Source organism: Pseudonaja textilis, chromosome 1 (genome assembly GCF_049901715.1).
Source record: "Pseudonaja textilis isolate UNSWEBS1 chromosome 1, rPseTex1.2, whole genome shotgun sequence".
In the NCBI taxonomy this organism is placed as follows: domain Eukaryota; kingdom Metazoa; phylum Chordata; class Lepidosauria; order Squamata; family Elapidae; genus Pseudonaja; species Pseudonaja textilis.
The window spans coordinates 265808791-265824588 of record NC_141990.1 but is presented as its reverse complement, the minus strand read 5'-3'; the positions used below and the strand labels follow the sequence as shown (position 1 = coordinate 265824588).

Sequence of the window (15798 nt, the reverse complement as noted above, 5' to 3'; positions counted from 1 at the left end):
ATAGAGAGACGGTAGCTCAGATCATGCTTTGCTCACACAATCACAAAACCAAAAGCACCAGCCTGAAGATGGCAAGTGGGACCTCATCAAAACATCGCCATATATATATAATACAGGTTTTCCCCAAACCTGGTGCCTTCTAAACTAAAGTCTACAAATCCCTTATCACTATAGTCATCAGGAATTATGGAATCTGCAGTAAAACCGTTTCTCACACTGAGAACTATTATTTCAAAGAGTGGAAAGATGTGAAAAAATTCTTTACACACATTTCTGAGTCATGGAATGTAGTTGTTGCATATTCCTTGTTGAAATAACTGTAGCACTGATCACACACACGAGCTGGGTTTTCCTTACAAGCTTCCACAGCCATTTTTTTGGTAGAACAGGAACTGCACACTAGCCGCCCACAACGCCTGCAGTGATGCCTTCTGTTAAACTGAGACATAAAAGAAGACATTTGAATGAGCAACGGCATTCCTGCAGTTACTGTTTAATCCACACATATATAAAGTTCTCCAAAGCCATTAGATAAATACTCATTCAAGAGCTTTTGTTATACACCTCAGGCTCAGTTCTGGAATTCAATTACCATCGTAAAGCGTTCTGTTTTGCAAACCATGCATGTGACTTCAGTGTCATCTGGGATCCACTGCTGTTTGGGTGGGGGCTTCTCTGGTGGCACAAAATCCTGAGCAGAGGCAGCTTGTTGGAGGCTTTTCTCTCTTGGGCTGGAAGCATCTGTTGTATCTAAAAGATACCAAAGCCAATGAACATTTGAATTGCTGCTATCATGAAGACCAGATAATGCACTGGAGGTTCTATTGCAGAAGACATCATCCGTAACAAATCTGTCCCCCATTACCAACAGAAAGAAGGTTCAGCTCTCCCGTTATATAAGATTGTCTTGCAAACAATGTATACGAATATATGCTCCATCAGCATAGCATTCACATGTATTTGAACAGAAGAGTAGGTTTTCATCCAAATCAAGAATGTCTAAAAATCACAATAGAATGAAAATAGAAGCAAACTATTTTTCATCCCTAAACATTTCTTTTTGGAGAGTTTTACATTAAGGGGCAATTTGCTTTGATTCATCTAGTTTTTAAGAAAAGAAAATGTATGTTCACAGAAAACTCATACTGGCATATTGGAAAATGTTTATCTTTGTCTTCAACAAAATTTGAGAAACTGCAGTATTAATTTGTCATCAAGATTTTGCTTGGAAACAACCCAACTGATAACTGGGGGATTATATGTTAACATTTAGATGAAAAGTACAGGCTTCCCAGAAAAAACAAATACCTTTAAGCGCAGCTATATTTGTTATTAATTGCACAGGAAAGTAAGAAATTTAAAAAGAGTTAAAATTGTTCTAGATGAGTTGAAAGCTACTTAGATTACATCATGAAAAGAAAATGGACTTGTTGCCATTTGAATAGCAGAACTGAACAACTGCAACTGTCTATGGAAATTCTCAATTGTCCAGGTCATCGTTGACCTTTGGGACAAACTACTGCAACATTAAATAAAATATTTTTCCCTCCCAAAAAACTGAACATCACCACTTTTATCCCCAGATGGAAGCCTCAAAATCCTTCATCGGAAAATTGATAAGAAATAACATTAACAGTTTTTATTATTATTATATTGTTGCTGCTTTATTGAATTTAAATACTGGCTGACTCCAGATCAATTCTGGATGGGTCACAACATAGCAAGATGTTGCAGTAAAATACAGATAATAGAAAATAAGCTAGTGAATTCAACAAACATCAAAAACAAATACAAACATATCCATCAAGTGGCTCCAAATATCTTAACCCAAGGCCTGAGAGAACAACCAGGTCCTTAAGGCTTGGGATAGCAGCACCGGTTTGTATAAATTGTTATATTTTTTTTCTCCATAGTCATAAAAGCAGTTAGAAATAGAAAAAGAAAAGAGTTTGGGTATTAAATCTTTCTCTCACCAGGAGAACTAGATGGAAAATGCTCTATTGACTCTGACTTAGGTAATGTGTCAGATTCAGATCCCGGACACAAACTCTCTTGAATTGGTATAAGAGAATCTAAGACAAAAAGAAAATGCTGTTAAGAAATTGAGCAATTTACATTTATCTGTAAAGATTAGATAAACTGAGTCAAAAAACAATTGCTCAAACTTGTTCAAAAGCTCATGTGACAGAAGTGACAAAAGATTTTGTATAGATTGCAAATCAGTAACTTTCATTGTCACTTTTTTCTGTGAATACATTGGGACATATTAAAAATGAAATTCTGATGCAGGCATTCAAAAGAAAATAAATATATAACCATACACATACATGCACACACATATATGTACATATGCTAGAGACAGACAGAGAGACAAACACACACACACACACACACACACACAAATAATTCATCAAATCTATGGTTCAGATCTGTCTCCAAGTAGTAAGAGAAAGATTGATGTGTACAGATTTGTATATACTTTTCATGTATTGTTTCCTAAACATTCTTTAGTTTGAATTTACTTCTTTTGCTTTATAAACACAGGATTTGCTATTTAAGGAACAAAAGTGACTTATGTTGTAATAAAGTTAGTTTTTTAAAGAACATGAGATAGAAGTAGTATTAGTTTCCATTATCAGGGCCCAGGACCTATTACAACTTTCTCAATTTTCCATGTAGCTCAACTCCCATAATTCATGTGCTATTCAACTACTGTTGAGAGTTTTGACAGTTTGTGTGATGTACAATTCTGATGTACAATTCTGTGTGATGTACAATTCTGTACAATTCTGCAAGGTTTTAAGTTTGAGTGGCTCTAAGCTATGACAGTTAAGGAGCACGTAGACCAACTGTTCTCCCACACTAGTCACCTTTTGAGGATTAAAGTGGGTGTATTTATGGGGGGGGGGGTGAATCTAAATGAAGAGAAAAGTCTGACTCACTTAACTTTCTGCAACACAAAGCAGAAAACAGCAATACTAATGAAACAGGAAACTTGGAAAAAATGGAACCATGAGTATGGGAGAAACACAAATGTGGTACTTTCTGTTTACTCTATGTACGTTAACAGTTCTAAAATATTTTACGATAGACTGAAAATCTGTTTGTGATTTTTCCAGCGGAGCCATAAAAATCTTGGGTTTTTCACCATCACTGATAGGAGATTTTCAAAACATAGTCACCTGATCTCTTCTCTCTTAGAGAAAATGGAAAGTCAAGAGCTTTCCCAGCATAGTTGGAGAGCAATGCATCAATGTCTTCTGTGCTGAAGCCTATCTTCTGACCAACCAGGAGCTGGTGCAACATCTGCACAGCCACAGCTGCCCAATCCACTTTCATGTTCATCAATAGCTGTTCCAGCATGAGTAGGGGCTTGCAGGAGAGGTGGGAATAGTTAGATCGGGAAGGCTCAGGAAGAGTCAGCAGTACCTTGAAAAAGAAGAGAAAGGAATACAGCATCTTGAACTACCAAGAAAAGAACTTGCAACTCATGAGTAGAGAACAACAGTCTTGCAGTTTGTTCTGGAAATCATCTCTGCTACTTACCTTGGACCCCACGTAAAGAGCTTGAATTTCATTCTGGCGCATAATTGTCAGGTGCTGGTTGAAGTATGTTGTGAGATAATCCGCAAGGAAATGAGAAGCTGCTAAGCTAGGATATTTATCAAGACACTGTTCACTTATGACAAACTGAATGTCTGGATCATCTATTCTTTGCAAGAGCTACAAAAAAATTTAGATATGTATATACTTTATATAGATTTTAATGGATCATATCAACACACTATATCATGCTTCTTAGGCAGATCTACCTTCTTCTTTTCTAAGGCAAACACTTTTCAAAGTCTTACACAGTTTGGACAATAATTTCTGCCTTAATCAGTTTCCTCCACCATGTCAGAACTACTTGAAGCAAATTCTTTCACTCTCCTGCATCTGACTAATTTGTTAAGAGTTATGCTGCAAAATCAAAATACTTACTATGCATTCAAATAACTTCTTTGTAAAATAATAATGTATATACAAAGGAAGTCTAGCAAAACTCTCTGTCTCTCTCTCTCTCTCTCTCTCTCTCTCTCACACACACACACACACGCACATGCACACACATACACACAAATAGGTTATGGACTAAAACATATCTGCATCTATTATTACTTAACTAAGACAACAATTCTCTCTAAAGACACATGCCAAAATAAGCATAATAAAACTAAGGATAACGATTGTCAATAACTCTTGTGACTGATCATCTAGCATATTTCACAGTGTCAAATGGAAATGTCATAGCCCAAACTCGTGCATTTCCCTCTGTCTATTGCTTTACAAGTTTATCATTACTGTCACAAACTTTTATCTCTGAGATTTATCGCTCTGAAAATTAGCTCGATATTTTGCTTTCCTAATGAAATAATTATAAATTGCTCAACGTCTTAGTAGCAAACTCATCCTGCTCCATATCCAAAGTCAACATTTTGGCCTTTGAAGAAAAAACAAAGTAGCACCCAATTTTAGAAGCACATGTCCCTTTTTGGCATGAAAGAAAAAAATCCTAGAATACCTGAGAGACCAGTTACCTGGAGAGCCTTTTCCATATCTCCTATTTCCAGCAAATGAAGGAGGTGTTCCTGGTGAAGGCTGATCAAGTGATCCCTTGGGATAGAATACAAGTGGCCCCATTCTTCACAGAGTTCATAATCCTGCAATAAAAATAATAGAGACTGTAAATCAAAAAGTTTAAAAACAAAACTTTGCCAAGGCTATCCACTTATTCTACAACTGGCCTTCCCCAGGCTTCTGCCCCAGTTGTGCCTGATGGGACTTGAACTTCCTATTCCAAGACCAACCCACAACTAGCCTTCCCCAGGCTTCTGATTTAGAACAATGTTATTTCTCTAATAGTTAAGCAAAAACCATGGTAAAGTTAAGTCTTTCTGCTCCTGGCAACTGCTTGGATAAATCCCTGCAGTTTCCTTGCCAGGTTTTCTTGAAATTGGTTTCCCATTATTTTCTTCTCAAGGCTAAGACTGGCTTAAAATCACCCAGGTGGCTTTGTGCCAAACTCCCAGTTTCTAGCCTAATGCATTTAACCACTCCACCAAACTACTTCCTTAGTACTTTTCTACTACGGACTCGTTATATGGACTAAAGAAAAAGCTCTGCCTTTTGCCCGTTTTAAAAAATGGCTGACCGTAGTAAAGAAAGGGATGCTGAACCAAATAGAATTATTATCTCTGGACAGAAAATAAGTGGGAACAAGCCTCTAAGAGAAAAATAACGAAACACTGCTGCAAATGTCCTACCTTTGTTTCTAAAATCATGGCCACAATGGCCTGCGGATCTTCTGTGCAGGTCCTCTTTAGATCCTGCCAGTCATGCCAGACGTGGACAGCCTGCAGTCTAAGAATCTGAGAAAAGAAAATCAAACAAAACTGATCGGGCACTGTCATAAAAATTATTCTGCAAGGCTGGCCAGGACTTGGATTTCTTTATGGTCCTAGTTAAGTTAGTCTCTTCTGACAGCTTCTTCTAAGCTCTGCTATCTCCAGAGCTGTCAGGCTTTATCAGATAAGGAGCCTCCAGGTCTCTCCTTTTCAATGCAAATCACCTTTCCACTCTTTCAGTGCAATTAACCCTTCACTCTCCCTAATCAGGTAACCAGCTTCCTGTTCCCATCAGTAGATTTATCGCACGAACTTTGGGAAGCAGAAGGTGCCTCTCATTTCCATCCACATGCTGTTATTCATATGAATTCACAGATCTCAGCCTCATGATCAATTCCCTTGAGACTGCATCCTGGTACTATTAACCTGGATGCTAAAGAATTCAGATTATAGACATTACGATGAAGTGCCTTTCCTGCCACTGGATGTCATGGCTAATCAGAGTGAGAGTTCTCCTGTGTGAGAGTATGCTGCTTCCATTATTTAATAAAGTTATATATATTGCTGTAATTTTGGGATCTTTTGTCCATTTTATCTACATAAAATCTTTCCTGGTGGATGGTTATTGCCTTTCCACAAACAGGCACTTAGGCTCAAATTTTTATTTCTTTGAAGAGGACAGCTGAACAGCTGCTCCAGGAATAATTCTAAATTAGAAGTGAGCAACTTCTCATAAGCAGAAATATGGTAGTTATTACTAGGAATTTTTTTTGTCACACCATCTGTGTATACTCCATTTTCCATCCATAAATATGTATATAAACTAAATCTGACTATAAGAAAAAAGGAGACAAGAAAATGAAGAGGGAACAGTGGAACTGTCCCTTGTCCCCTTCACTGAAAAAAACCCATCCCTGTATAAATTCTAATCTTTTCAAGGCGAAAAAAAAATTAGCTCAATAGAAGGTTATTATTTTTAGAAGATTGTTTTAAACTCTCCATACTTTCTACACACTCTCACAATAGAAAAATCAATTTATAGAATACCAGGATTGTACTACATAATGTACATTTTTATTTCCAGAAAGCCCAGTTATCCTATCAAGTAATAACCGAGTAATTTCCACTATCCTTAAAGCTAAAATGGGAAAACAAGGAAATTGCAATGTAGGGTACTTCAGTGTTCAAGAAAATAACTTATTGAAGGATGCAACAGTGGCAGTACATACACAAAATTAGAAATTGGAATTCTGGCCAATAATATATTTAAGTATTGAAATAGAAACTTCCAATCACTGACTTATTACAATCAATCACTCTCACACAACCTAGCCAACCTCACAGGATTGTTATTGTAGGGGAAAATGGAGGAGAGTGTTAGTGGTGTCGTGTTATGGTGTTATGACATCACTTTGAGCTCTAAAGAGAAGAGGCAGACATGCATAAATATTCCAACACAGACCTTGTGGAGAGAGCTTGGCTAATAAGTTTTCCCTTCAATAGGAAGCAAGCAGATTGTACAGAGATTAGTAGTAATTAAATAGCATTGAAGAATTATTCTGAAGTAAATGCTAGTGGAGCTGATAAATTGATCCAGCCACCATAATCTCTCCTTGATCAAACCCAGTTCACTTAAAATAACAATGTTTATTCAGTATACTGGTGTAGGGAATTTCCTTGAAGAACTATGTATGCTTATGCTTGGTTATTCTTTATACATTACATAAAAATTAGTTAATGAATGTGTACTCTGGAAACATACATATTCTGTCTTTTTTTCTTTTCTGGTGAGGCACTCAATAACCATTGTCCTTTTTATGAAATCAAGGAACATTTTATTAACTCTCTTCAGCTTGTTGGTAATTTTACTTGAGATATTCTCCACAGGCTCTAGATCAGGGGTGTCAACTCAATTTCATTGAGGACCACATCAGGGTTGTGTTTGATCTCGAGGGGGGGCATGAGCAGGGTGGGCTTGACCAGCTCAATATCACTCATGTCGGGGGCGCCCATGGTGGCAGAGGTTTGCAGGAGGCCGTTGCAGATGAAAATGGAGCTCAAGAGGGCTGCACGCGGCTCTCCCTAGATCAGCTTTTGCTGGTTAGAGGCATGGCGGGCCGGTCCTTTTTCATTTCCAGGGCAGCCCCACAGGCCAGACCCTGTGGGCTGGATGCAGAGAAAGGGACAAAGGAAGAAGTACTCTATCCCAAATGTGATGCCTCCATACCTTTTGATAAACTTGAAGCTCCTTGATTTTGCTCTGCAGATCAAATTTGAGTTCTTCAGTTACTTCAGGATCACAGGCACAATAAGCTAGTATTTCCAGACAGGCCTCCAGTGGCCATCTATCCAGACACCGAAGGGCCAATCTGCTCCTCAGCACAGCATCTCTCACTGGAAACACGTATTGCCATCCATCCTCACCTGAAAAGGAGGCATTTTTCAAAGACAGAGAAGCAGTCAGTGCATTTTTAGCTATGAGGGATAATGAATGCAATGAATAACCTAGTACTAAGAAAATAATAACAATGATTAGGAACATATAAAACTTTCTTACATAAACTACTTGCTCGTGAGTTTAGTTTTGGATGCAGGAACTAACTTCTCTATTCCTAAAGCTTTCTTTCCTAATTCTACCTGAAAATGGCAGCGATTTCACCTGGGTCTCCAATGCAAAATATATGATCAGTTACAGCTTCCCCCTTTATTAACAGCAGTATGCCTCTCTCTCGTTATAAAACAGAAATAATTGAAGGAATTTATTTTCATATCTCCTTTATCCTCTCTTCTCCACCTCAACCAGATCATCTGATACAGCATGAGCCCGTTGCTAGATTTTATGGCTGAATGCATTTTCCTTCAAAAGCTAGAAGCTTAAAGCTCACCCTTCTAGCTTAAAGCTAGAAGCTCACCCATTTGCAACTTCATATCCAAAACACCATTGTTTTAAAAAAACAATATAGATATTTGTTTTTTACCATCAGCTGTGGCACAACTCAATACAGCATCCCGTACGGTGATTAGCTCTTGCATATCCTGGCTGTAGAATTCCAAGATTTTGAGGGCCCTAGGCCAATCCTTTGCGGTGAGAGCTTGTTCAAAAGTCCCCATTAACACTTCAACAGCCATGGAGGAATGCAATCCCAGGAAAAGCAATGGGATGTAAGGCTGTCCACAAAGCTCGCTAGCCAAAATGATGCCTTTATCCTGAGAATCCTGTAGAGGCTCAATCATAGTAAGAAGAAAAGTTTCTAGAAAGGGGAAGTCCTTTAACAATATTTCACATTCTTTGGAAATCTGATCCATGGACAAGGGCACTTCCCTTTTTCCTCGGAATTCAATCCACGATAAACTCTGTTTGGGTGGCTTTTGCACTTTCAGGGCAGTAAGACAAGCCAGGGTAGCTATGAGTTTTGACTGAGATTTCAGGAAATTGAGGGTGGAAGCGGTGAGTGAATGCTGGTTAAGATCAGGCAGAGAAGAGAAGGGATTATTGGAAGTGTTCTCAGACTCCATGGCTGGATTATGCACGGGAACCTCAATATCTGGCAGACAATGATATGCGTGCAAATGAGCTAGGCTACTGATGTTTGTCAAAAGGGATCTAGTCTGGTTGTTTTGCATGTTGGTGCAGAGAGGCAATGCCTTACAGCAACAGTTGATGATCACTTGCTGCACATTTAAGTTCAGTTCTTCTTTAGCTAGCAGCAAAGACAACCTGCAGATTTGAGAGCACATAAAAATACATTTGGCACTTACATTATGCACTATCTCCCACATAACACAAAAGGAAAAATGGCTATGGATGAGTATAGGTCATCAAATACATATCAAACACCCACAAATAAATGTGCCCATTAAGCATCTAAATACATAACGATTGAATAAATACGGAAATGGTAGTTGAACTGTCTGTGATTTATCATAATTTAACTGGAACACCAGGATTTCTTGGAATTTTGTCATACGTTTCTTTATTTTACCTAAAAAATATTTCTTCAATCTTTTAAAAACAAGATTTCTTAATAAAACACACACACACACACACATTAAGCTCTAAAGACATACTCCACAACTGTTACAAGTGGATTTAGGAAAAAATGTACATATTTATCATCTTGTTTTAGGTGGGGAAAAATTACAGTTGAAACATTTCGCACACTCTTAATTAATTACCATACATCCTAGAACAGGGGTCTTCAAACTTGACAGCCTTAAGACTTGTGGACTTCAACTCCCAGAAGTCCTCCTCCATCATGTTAGCTCAGGAATTCTGGGAGTTGAAGTCCACAAATCTTCAACTTACCAAGTTTAAAGACCCTTGTCCTAGAACAGTGGTGGCTAACCTTTTAGGGCTCCTGTGCCGATAATTGTGTGTGTGCTCACATGCCAGCACCCAGAAGGTAATGTACGCAGGTCCCCCCCACACCCCCTACACGTGTGCATGACCCCCCACGCACTGCACATCTCTGCACATGCGTGCACATCTCCCATGCACTCCCACCCCCACGCATGCACACCAGACATGCGACAATCAGCTGGCGTGAGGCATGTGCACATGCACAGTAGACCTGCTCTGTCCAAGGGCTTGCGTGCTGGCAGTAATGGCTCTGCGTGCCACTTCTGGCACGCGTGACATAGGTCCTAGAACCTAGAACAGATTCAGTTCTGATTTATATATTTGTAATTCCCCCCCACCCCCCCAAATTTAACACAATAAATTATAGAACATAGTATGTGTGTGGAATAACCTGATTTTAACATTTCCCATCTTAATAATAAGTGCTTCTATATGGAAGACTGACAGATCAAAGAGTGGATCGTGCAAAAATGCATCTTATGCTTGTTTGCACCATATGACAAAGATTATTTCAGATTTTGTGCTATAAATAACGTATGTTAATTATGAACTCATTTGATATTCTCTGCTATAATCCCTAAATTTACCTTGTATACAAAAATAGACTTTGAAAAATATTTTATCTTTTATCATATCATCTACCAGCATTACCTACAAATAACACAGTCTCAAATCTTTAGTCTCGATTCTACATTTGAGGATTATATACTAGGACATGTGTAAATTACTTTGTTCAGATCCCATACAGGAAAACCATATATTAATATTTACAATAGTTAAAACAAAGTGACAGCAATCCTCGATTTATGACAACAAATTGGGATTGGAATGTCTGTTGCTAAACAATGCAGTCATTAACTGAATCACACTCAATTCTACAACTTTTTGCCACTTTAACAGTTATTAAGTGAATCATCATAGTTGTTAAATGAATCACATAGCTATTATGTGAATGCAGCTTTTCCCCTTCCCTTTGCTTGTCAGAAGCCCCCTGGGAAGATTATAAATGGCAACCATGTGATGATGCAACTGTTATAAATACAAGTCAGTTGCCAGGCTCCTGAATTTTGATCATGTGTCCACAAGAATGCTGCAATGGTTGTAAGTGAAAGGCCCAATCATAAATCACGTTTTTGGGCACAATCATAACTTTCAGTTGTTAAATCAATGATCAAGGACTATTTGGACTTTATGTCAGTGGAAAACAAGAGAGAGCAACAGAGATAGAGACAGAGACAGAGAGAGAGAGAGAGACAGAGAGAGAGACAGACAGACAGAGAAGGAGACAGAGACATAGAGATAGAGACAGAGACACAGAGACAGAGACAGAGACACAGAGATATGCTGCAAAGATTGTTGGTTGCTGCTGTCTCATTCAGATAAAGTTCTCTCGTATTATGCCAGAATGAATCCCCAGTCCAGTATGCATTGTAGTCAGGTACACAAATCTGAGCACAATTGTGCACATTGGTTGGAAAAAAAAAATTTTTTTACTACCATTTACCATGGTTTTATTATTGCTGCCATTTGATAATAGTCACTTTCCGAAGCAGCTGGTGAACAAGAACTAGCTGTAATATTTCCAAAGAAGCATGTTCAGCAGGTAAACGAAAGATCCTTACCTGTCAGGGGCAATCTGTTTCTCAAATAGAAGCTGGGATAGCAAATGAGATGGACTTTGTTGGAGCAAAATGAATGGATTTCCAACTTGGATCTCTGCAGACTGATCTAGAAGCAAAACCAGGCATTTAAAAAAAATAATGTATCGGTTGGACTTGGTTTCATTGTATGTCCCCAAACCCATCTTCCACATCTCTTGCCATGCAGAAATGCAGAGAATTTATTATGATCTTTTTACAGTATTCCAATTTCTGTTACGCATCTGCAAATTAGTTTATAGTTTTTACTCTCTATCTTAATAAAATATCCTTAAAATAGCTGAATACGTAGTTCAGTGAGAACTCAAATATAGGCAAATATGAATGCAATTGTTTAAAGTTCCTATTAATATGCTATTTTTATCCACTCTTCATTGATCTGCTTTCTTTCATTACTAAAAGTGGATTCTCTTGAACTAAACCTACATACCTTGCTTCAATAGGGTGAAATCTCTCACCTGTGAGGCTTCGAAATATAATGGCAGCCAATTTGTTAATATAATCAAAAAATGTTTGTAGATAGGCAGTCTGTCTGTAGCCCTCCGGCATAGTCACAGAGTATTGGTCCAAGATTTTTAGAAGATGTTTGATCTGACTGCAAATTGGATGTGCTTCTAGTTCTGCTGATTTCAGAAAAGCTTGTTCTACCAAAGAAGCAAGCATGTTTCCTTTGGAGTCTGTAAAAACAAATTACAGATCTGAGAAATCCAACTCTTTCCATCATTAAGAGAAATCTCCCACATTTGTGGTAATACTGAGCTGAAAGAATTAAGGAATGGCTATTGTATCTATAGTTTTATATTTCAAGGATTTAAAAGTTCCTTTATTGTTTCAAATGTTAAATCCCATCTTAACTGCAAATCTATTTTTGGAAACTGCCTTGAGCATCGTGCAGGTGAGGCATAAATCTAAATACATTTCATGCCAGATAACAGAGTTAAACATTCATGAGCAAAAAAAAAGTAATTCACCCTCAAATGTACCTGAAAAATTGTCTACGTGTGCCAGATTTTGCAGGATTTCATCCAAGTGTTGTGACAAAACAAGCTGATTAGTAATACAGTCTGCAGTGAGATCTGGGTAACATGTCTGCAGCAAATCCACAATGCTGCAGTGGAAATGACAACTTATTTTCTCATCAGAAATTTCTGTTAGGAAACAATAGGAAAATTCATTAAGATAAATATTTCAGTCTCACTTGTAACACTAAACATCTATGTAAAAACTCATGAAAGAAATTAAATGTCATGAATTGGGTGAAATGATGGATTTTTTTTCCAAACTGTCCTAAAATATAAGCCTAAACGTAATTGATTAATAAAATGAGAGATCTGCAACATAATATATATAAAATGGGATATTTTAATATACATGGACTTACATTCTACCAAGACTCTACAAATCAGTTTAGCTGAACGCCTTTAATCTTTTTTTTGCCTTTTTTTTTTGGTAGCAGACAGAATTTTACAGGAGCAGGGAAAACAATGCAACACAATCTCCAAAATTTAAATGTTTGTATATGGCATCAGATCACAAGAGTGAAAGGGCAGGGGTTGTGTTGTGACATTATAGAACACATTATTTTTCCATTCCAATGGCTAACTATAGATACCTGTGTTTACATCTCACTTTTCCTAGCATTTCAAAATTATCTAGCAATATTGATTACACAAATCTTACATAATGTAAAAGCAATAAAAAAGAAAAACAGAAATGAAACTAAATTCAAAGGAATTACACTATACAAATGAATACAATAAAAAGAAATCCTCAGGGAAAGCAATGAAAAACAGGAAGCAAAAAAAAAAACTTCATGAAAAGATGGTCACTTAAATAGCAATAGCACTTAGACTTATATACCACTCCACAGTGTTTTACAGCCCTCTCTAAGCAGTTTACAGAGTTAGCATATTGCCAACAATCTGGGTCCTCATTTTACCGAACTGGGAAGGGATGGAAGGCTGAGCCAATCTTGAGTCTGGTGAGATTCAAACCGCCAATTTGCAGACAACCGGCAGTCAGCAGAAGTAGCCTGCAGTACTGCATTCTAACCACTGCACCACCATGGCTCTTAAAGTGGCCCCGATGAGCTGCCTTAGGAAGCGGTGCCAGAACACAAGTGTAAGAATGGAGAATAGTACATGTGTGAATGAATTGATGACACAAAGCAAAACAATTACCTGATTTGGGCTGTCCTTGTGGTATGTTGATAATTTTACTTATTTGCTGGAGAACTGCTGGGAAACCTTTCAAGCCATGTGGATTCTGGTGAATGGAATCAAGTCTTCTGGCTGTTATTAAGATATAGGATGACAACCCAGGAAGAAGATATATTAGTAGAATTATATACAAACTTCACCATTGTTCTCCTTACTTCTTTCAATTTTTAAAATACCCCAGCACTAAACAGAATAGGGAAATTTACCTTTGATTTCAAGGCTATTCTGCAATTTTCTCTCTGCTGTTTCTAACAGCTGTTTGCAGGTTTTCCATAAATTGCACTGAGTACTTGCCAAATCGAATATGGCCATAGCAGAGGGACAAAGGTCTTCCAGAACATTACTCAAAGGGTCGGTACATTCCAGTTGGGTGCTACTAGTCCAGAAGTTCTCTTGGAGCACGGGTTCAAGCCTTTCTGAAGGGGCAAGCAGCTTATCCGTAACATCCGAAATGGAGTAAAACACCATCCCTTAGGAAGCCAAAAATAAAAGTTGTGTTAAAGGATTTGGGACTTAACTTATTACAGGTTTTCAGTCCTAAAGCCTTCTTTAGGTTTTCCTTCCACTTTGCCTAACTTCAGGAGCATGCAATTTTGTTTTGATGCTTATTGTGATTTTACCTGAACTGAGCAGAGCACAACCATTGCTTTTCATTTTTCTGTTTTCATTAGCAAGATGGAAATATGTCTTGCCAGTTGTAAAATCTTGGACCTAGAAAAGTCTTATCAGTGTAGAAATTTGCATACATAAGACAGTACCATTGGATTTCTTCAGTTCCTTATTGAACTTCTCCCATTTCAAGCACATTCAGGGATTTCTTTGATCTTATGGCAGGTGTGGATAGGGGATGAAAACAAGGAAATTCCAATAGCAACAATCTACAGTCTGAATTTGGTCCAAAGCTTTGATTTGCTTTGGTTTGTCTATTACTATTCTTTGCATGCACATATACAATATATACACAGAAGGTGAGTAGAAAAAAATGAGAAACAGACACCAATGATAGATAAAACATGCTTGAACTATAACTCCTAACATACAGTGGTACCTTAGTACTCAACTGCTCCGAAACTCATCGAATTTGGTATGCAACTCATTTTGATGTGTAAATTTTGTCCTGGTACTAATTGTTTGTTTGGTAGTCACTGCACAAGCTAGAATTTGTTGGTGTCAGCTGTGACTGACTACATTATTTCGTATGAGAAAATTTTGTTTGGTACTCATCTTTTTTTGATTCTCATCATGCCTCCCGGAATCAATTAACGATGAATACCGTATATCACTGTATAGAGAACTAAAACTCTTTTTTACTACAATACTCACAATATCCCAAATCTGTCTTCTATAATCAATTGCAGGGAGAGAAAGAGATTCAACATTTATCTGTGCAACTTCTGTGTCATTAGGCAACATACGGCCCACTAGCTATCTAACTTTATCTTTCCATCTCAAATACAATATATAGCAAATCGAAATTTAATTTTGTAGAAGTTACATGTGTACCATACATATGTATGCGAAGCCTCATTTTCCAGGGCTCCATTTCTTAAAATCTTACCAGCAGCTGCTGCATTTCCAATCGCTTGTAGAGTGGAACGGCCACTGCCGGACTGTTTTAGGTTTCCAGATCCCTCCGATGACTGATGTTCAATCTTGTGTTCCACTTTTGCTAGCTCCTCAATCACTTCTTGGTAACGCTCCAGGAAAATTAGTTCACCGTAGGAAGCAGACGTTTCCAAATCAAACATAATAGCAACCTGATATTGCAGAGTTAAGAGGCAACGTATGCTTGTTAAGTAAGATTTTAAAATATATTTAATTTTTGACAGAAAAAGAACAAGAACTCAATTTTATTCCAATAAAACTTTCTAATAATTTCTCTGGAAGTATATAATCAAAGAAATTTTATAAGGCAGTCTGATAAGCTAAATAAAGAAATTTCTGCTGGGTAATAATTCAATCTTCCTCAATTGCCTTTAATTTTATTGTAACGTTTTTTTAAAAATCTTTTTAAAACTTCAAGAAATTATTGCTTATCTGAATGGACAAATCACTATTATTTTCTCTAAAGGAACAATGCCAATCCAGGGGTAACTAAAATGGTAAGACTAATTTTGGATTAGGTTTTGAAACCAAATAAAGATTTAAATCATTCTTCTGCCATCGAATACACATTC

General features: G+C 37.5%; 1 protein-coding gene across 2 annotated transcripts in view; it reads right to left on the bottom strand.

Moving 5' to 3' along the window:
* ZFYVE26 (zinc finger FYVE-type containing 26) overlaps positions 1-15798 on the bottom strand; it is a 50677-nt gene that overhangs the window by 20076 nt on the left and 14803 nt on the right. For both annotated transcript variants that reach the window (XM_026708514.2, XM_087921687.1), the window contains 15 exons: positions 15180-15378; positions 13828-14091; positions 13583-13693; positions 12386-12550; positions 11861-12079; positions 11367-11472; positions 8363-9102; positions 7612-7808; positions 5304-5408; positions 4578-4700; positions 3547-3723; positions 3183-3429; positions 1974-2072; positions 593-750; positions 270-439 (listed from right to left, as the gene is read on the bottom strand). In XM_026708514.2, the coding sequence (XP_026564299.2) occupies positions 270-439; positions 593-750; positions 1974-2072; positions 3183-3429; positions 3547-3723; positions 4578-4700; positions 5304-5408; positions 7612-7808; positions 8363-9102; positions 11367-11472; positions 11861-12079; positions 12386-12550; positions 13583-13693; positions 13828-14091; positions 15180-15378 (3080 nt within the window). The remainder of the gene's footprint in view (positions 1-269; positions 440-592; positions 751-1973; positions 2073-3182; positions 3430-3546; positions 3724-4577; positions 4701-5303; positions 5409-7611; positions 7809-8362; positions 9103-11366; positions 11473-11860; positions 12080-12385; positions 12551-13582; positions 13694-13827; positions 14092-15179; positions 15379-15798) is intronic.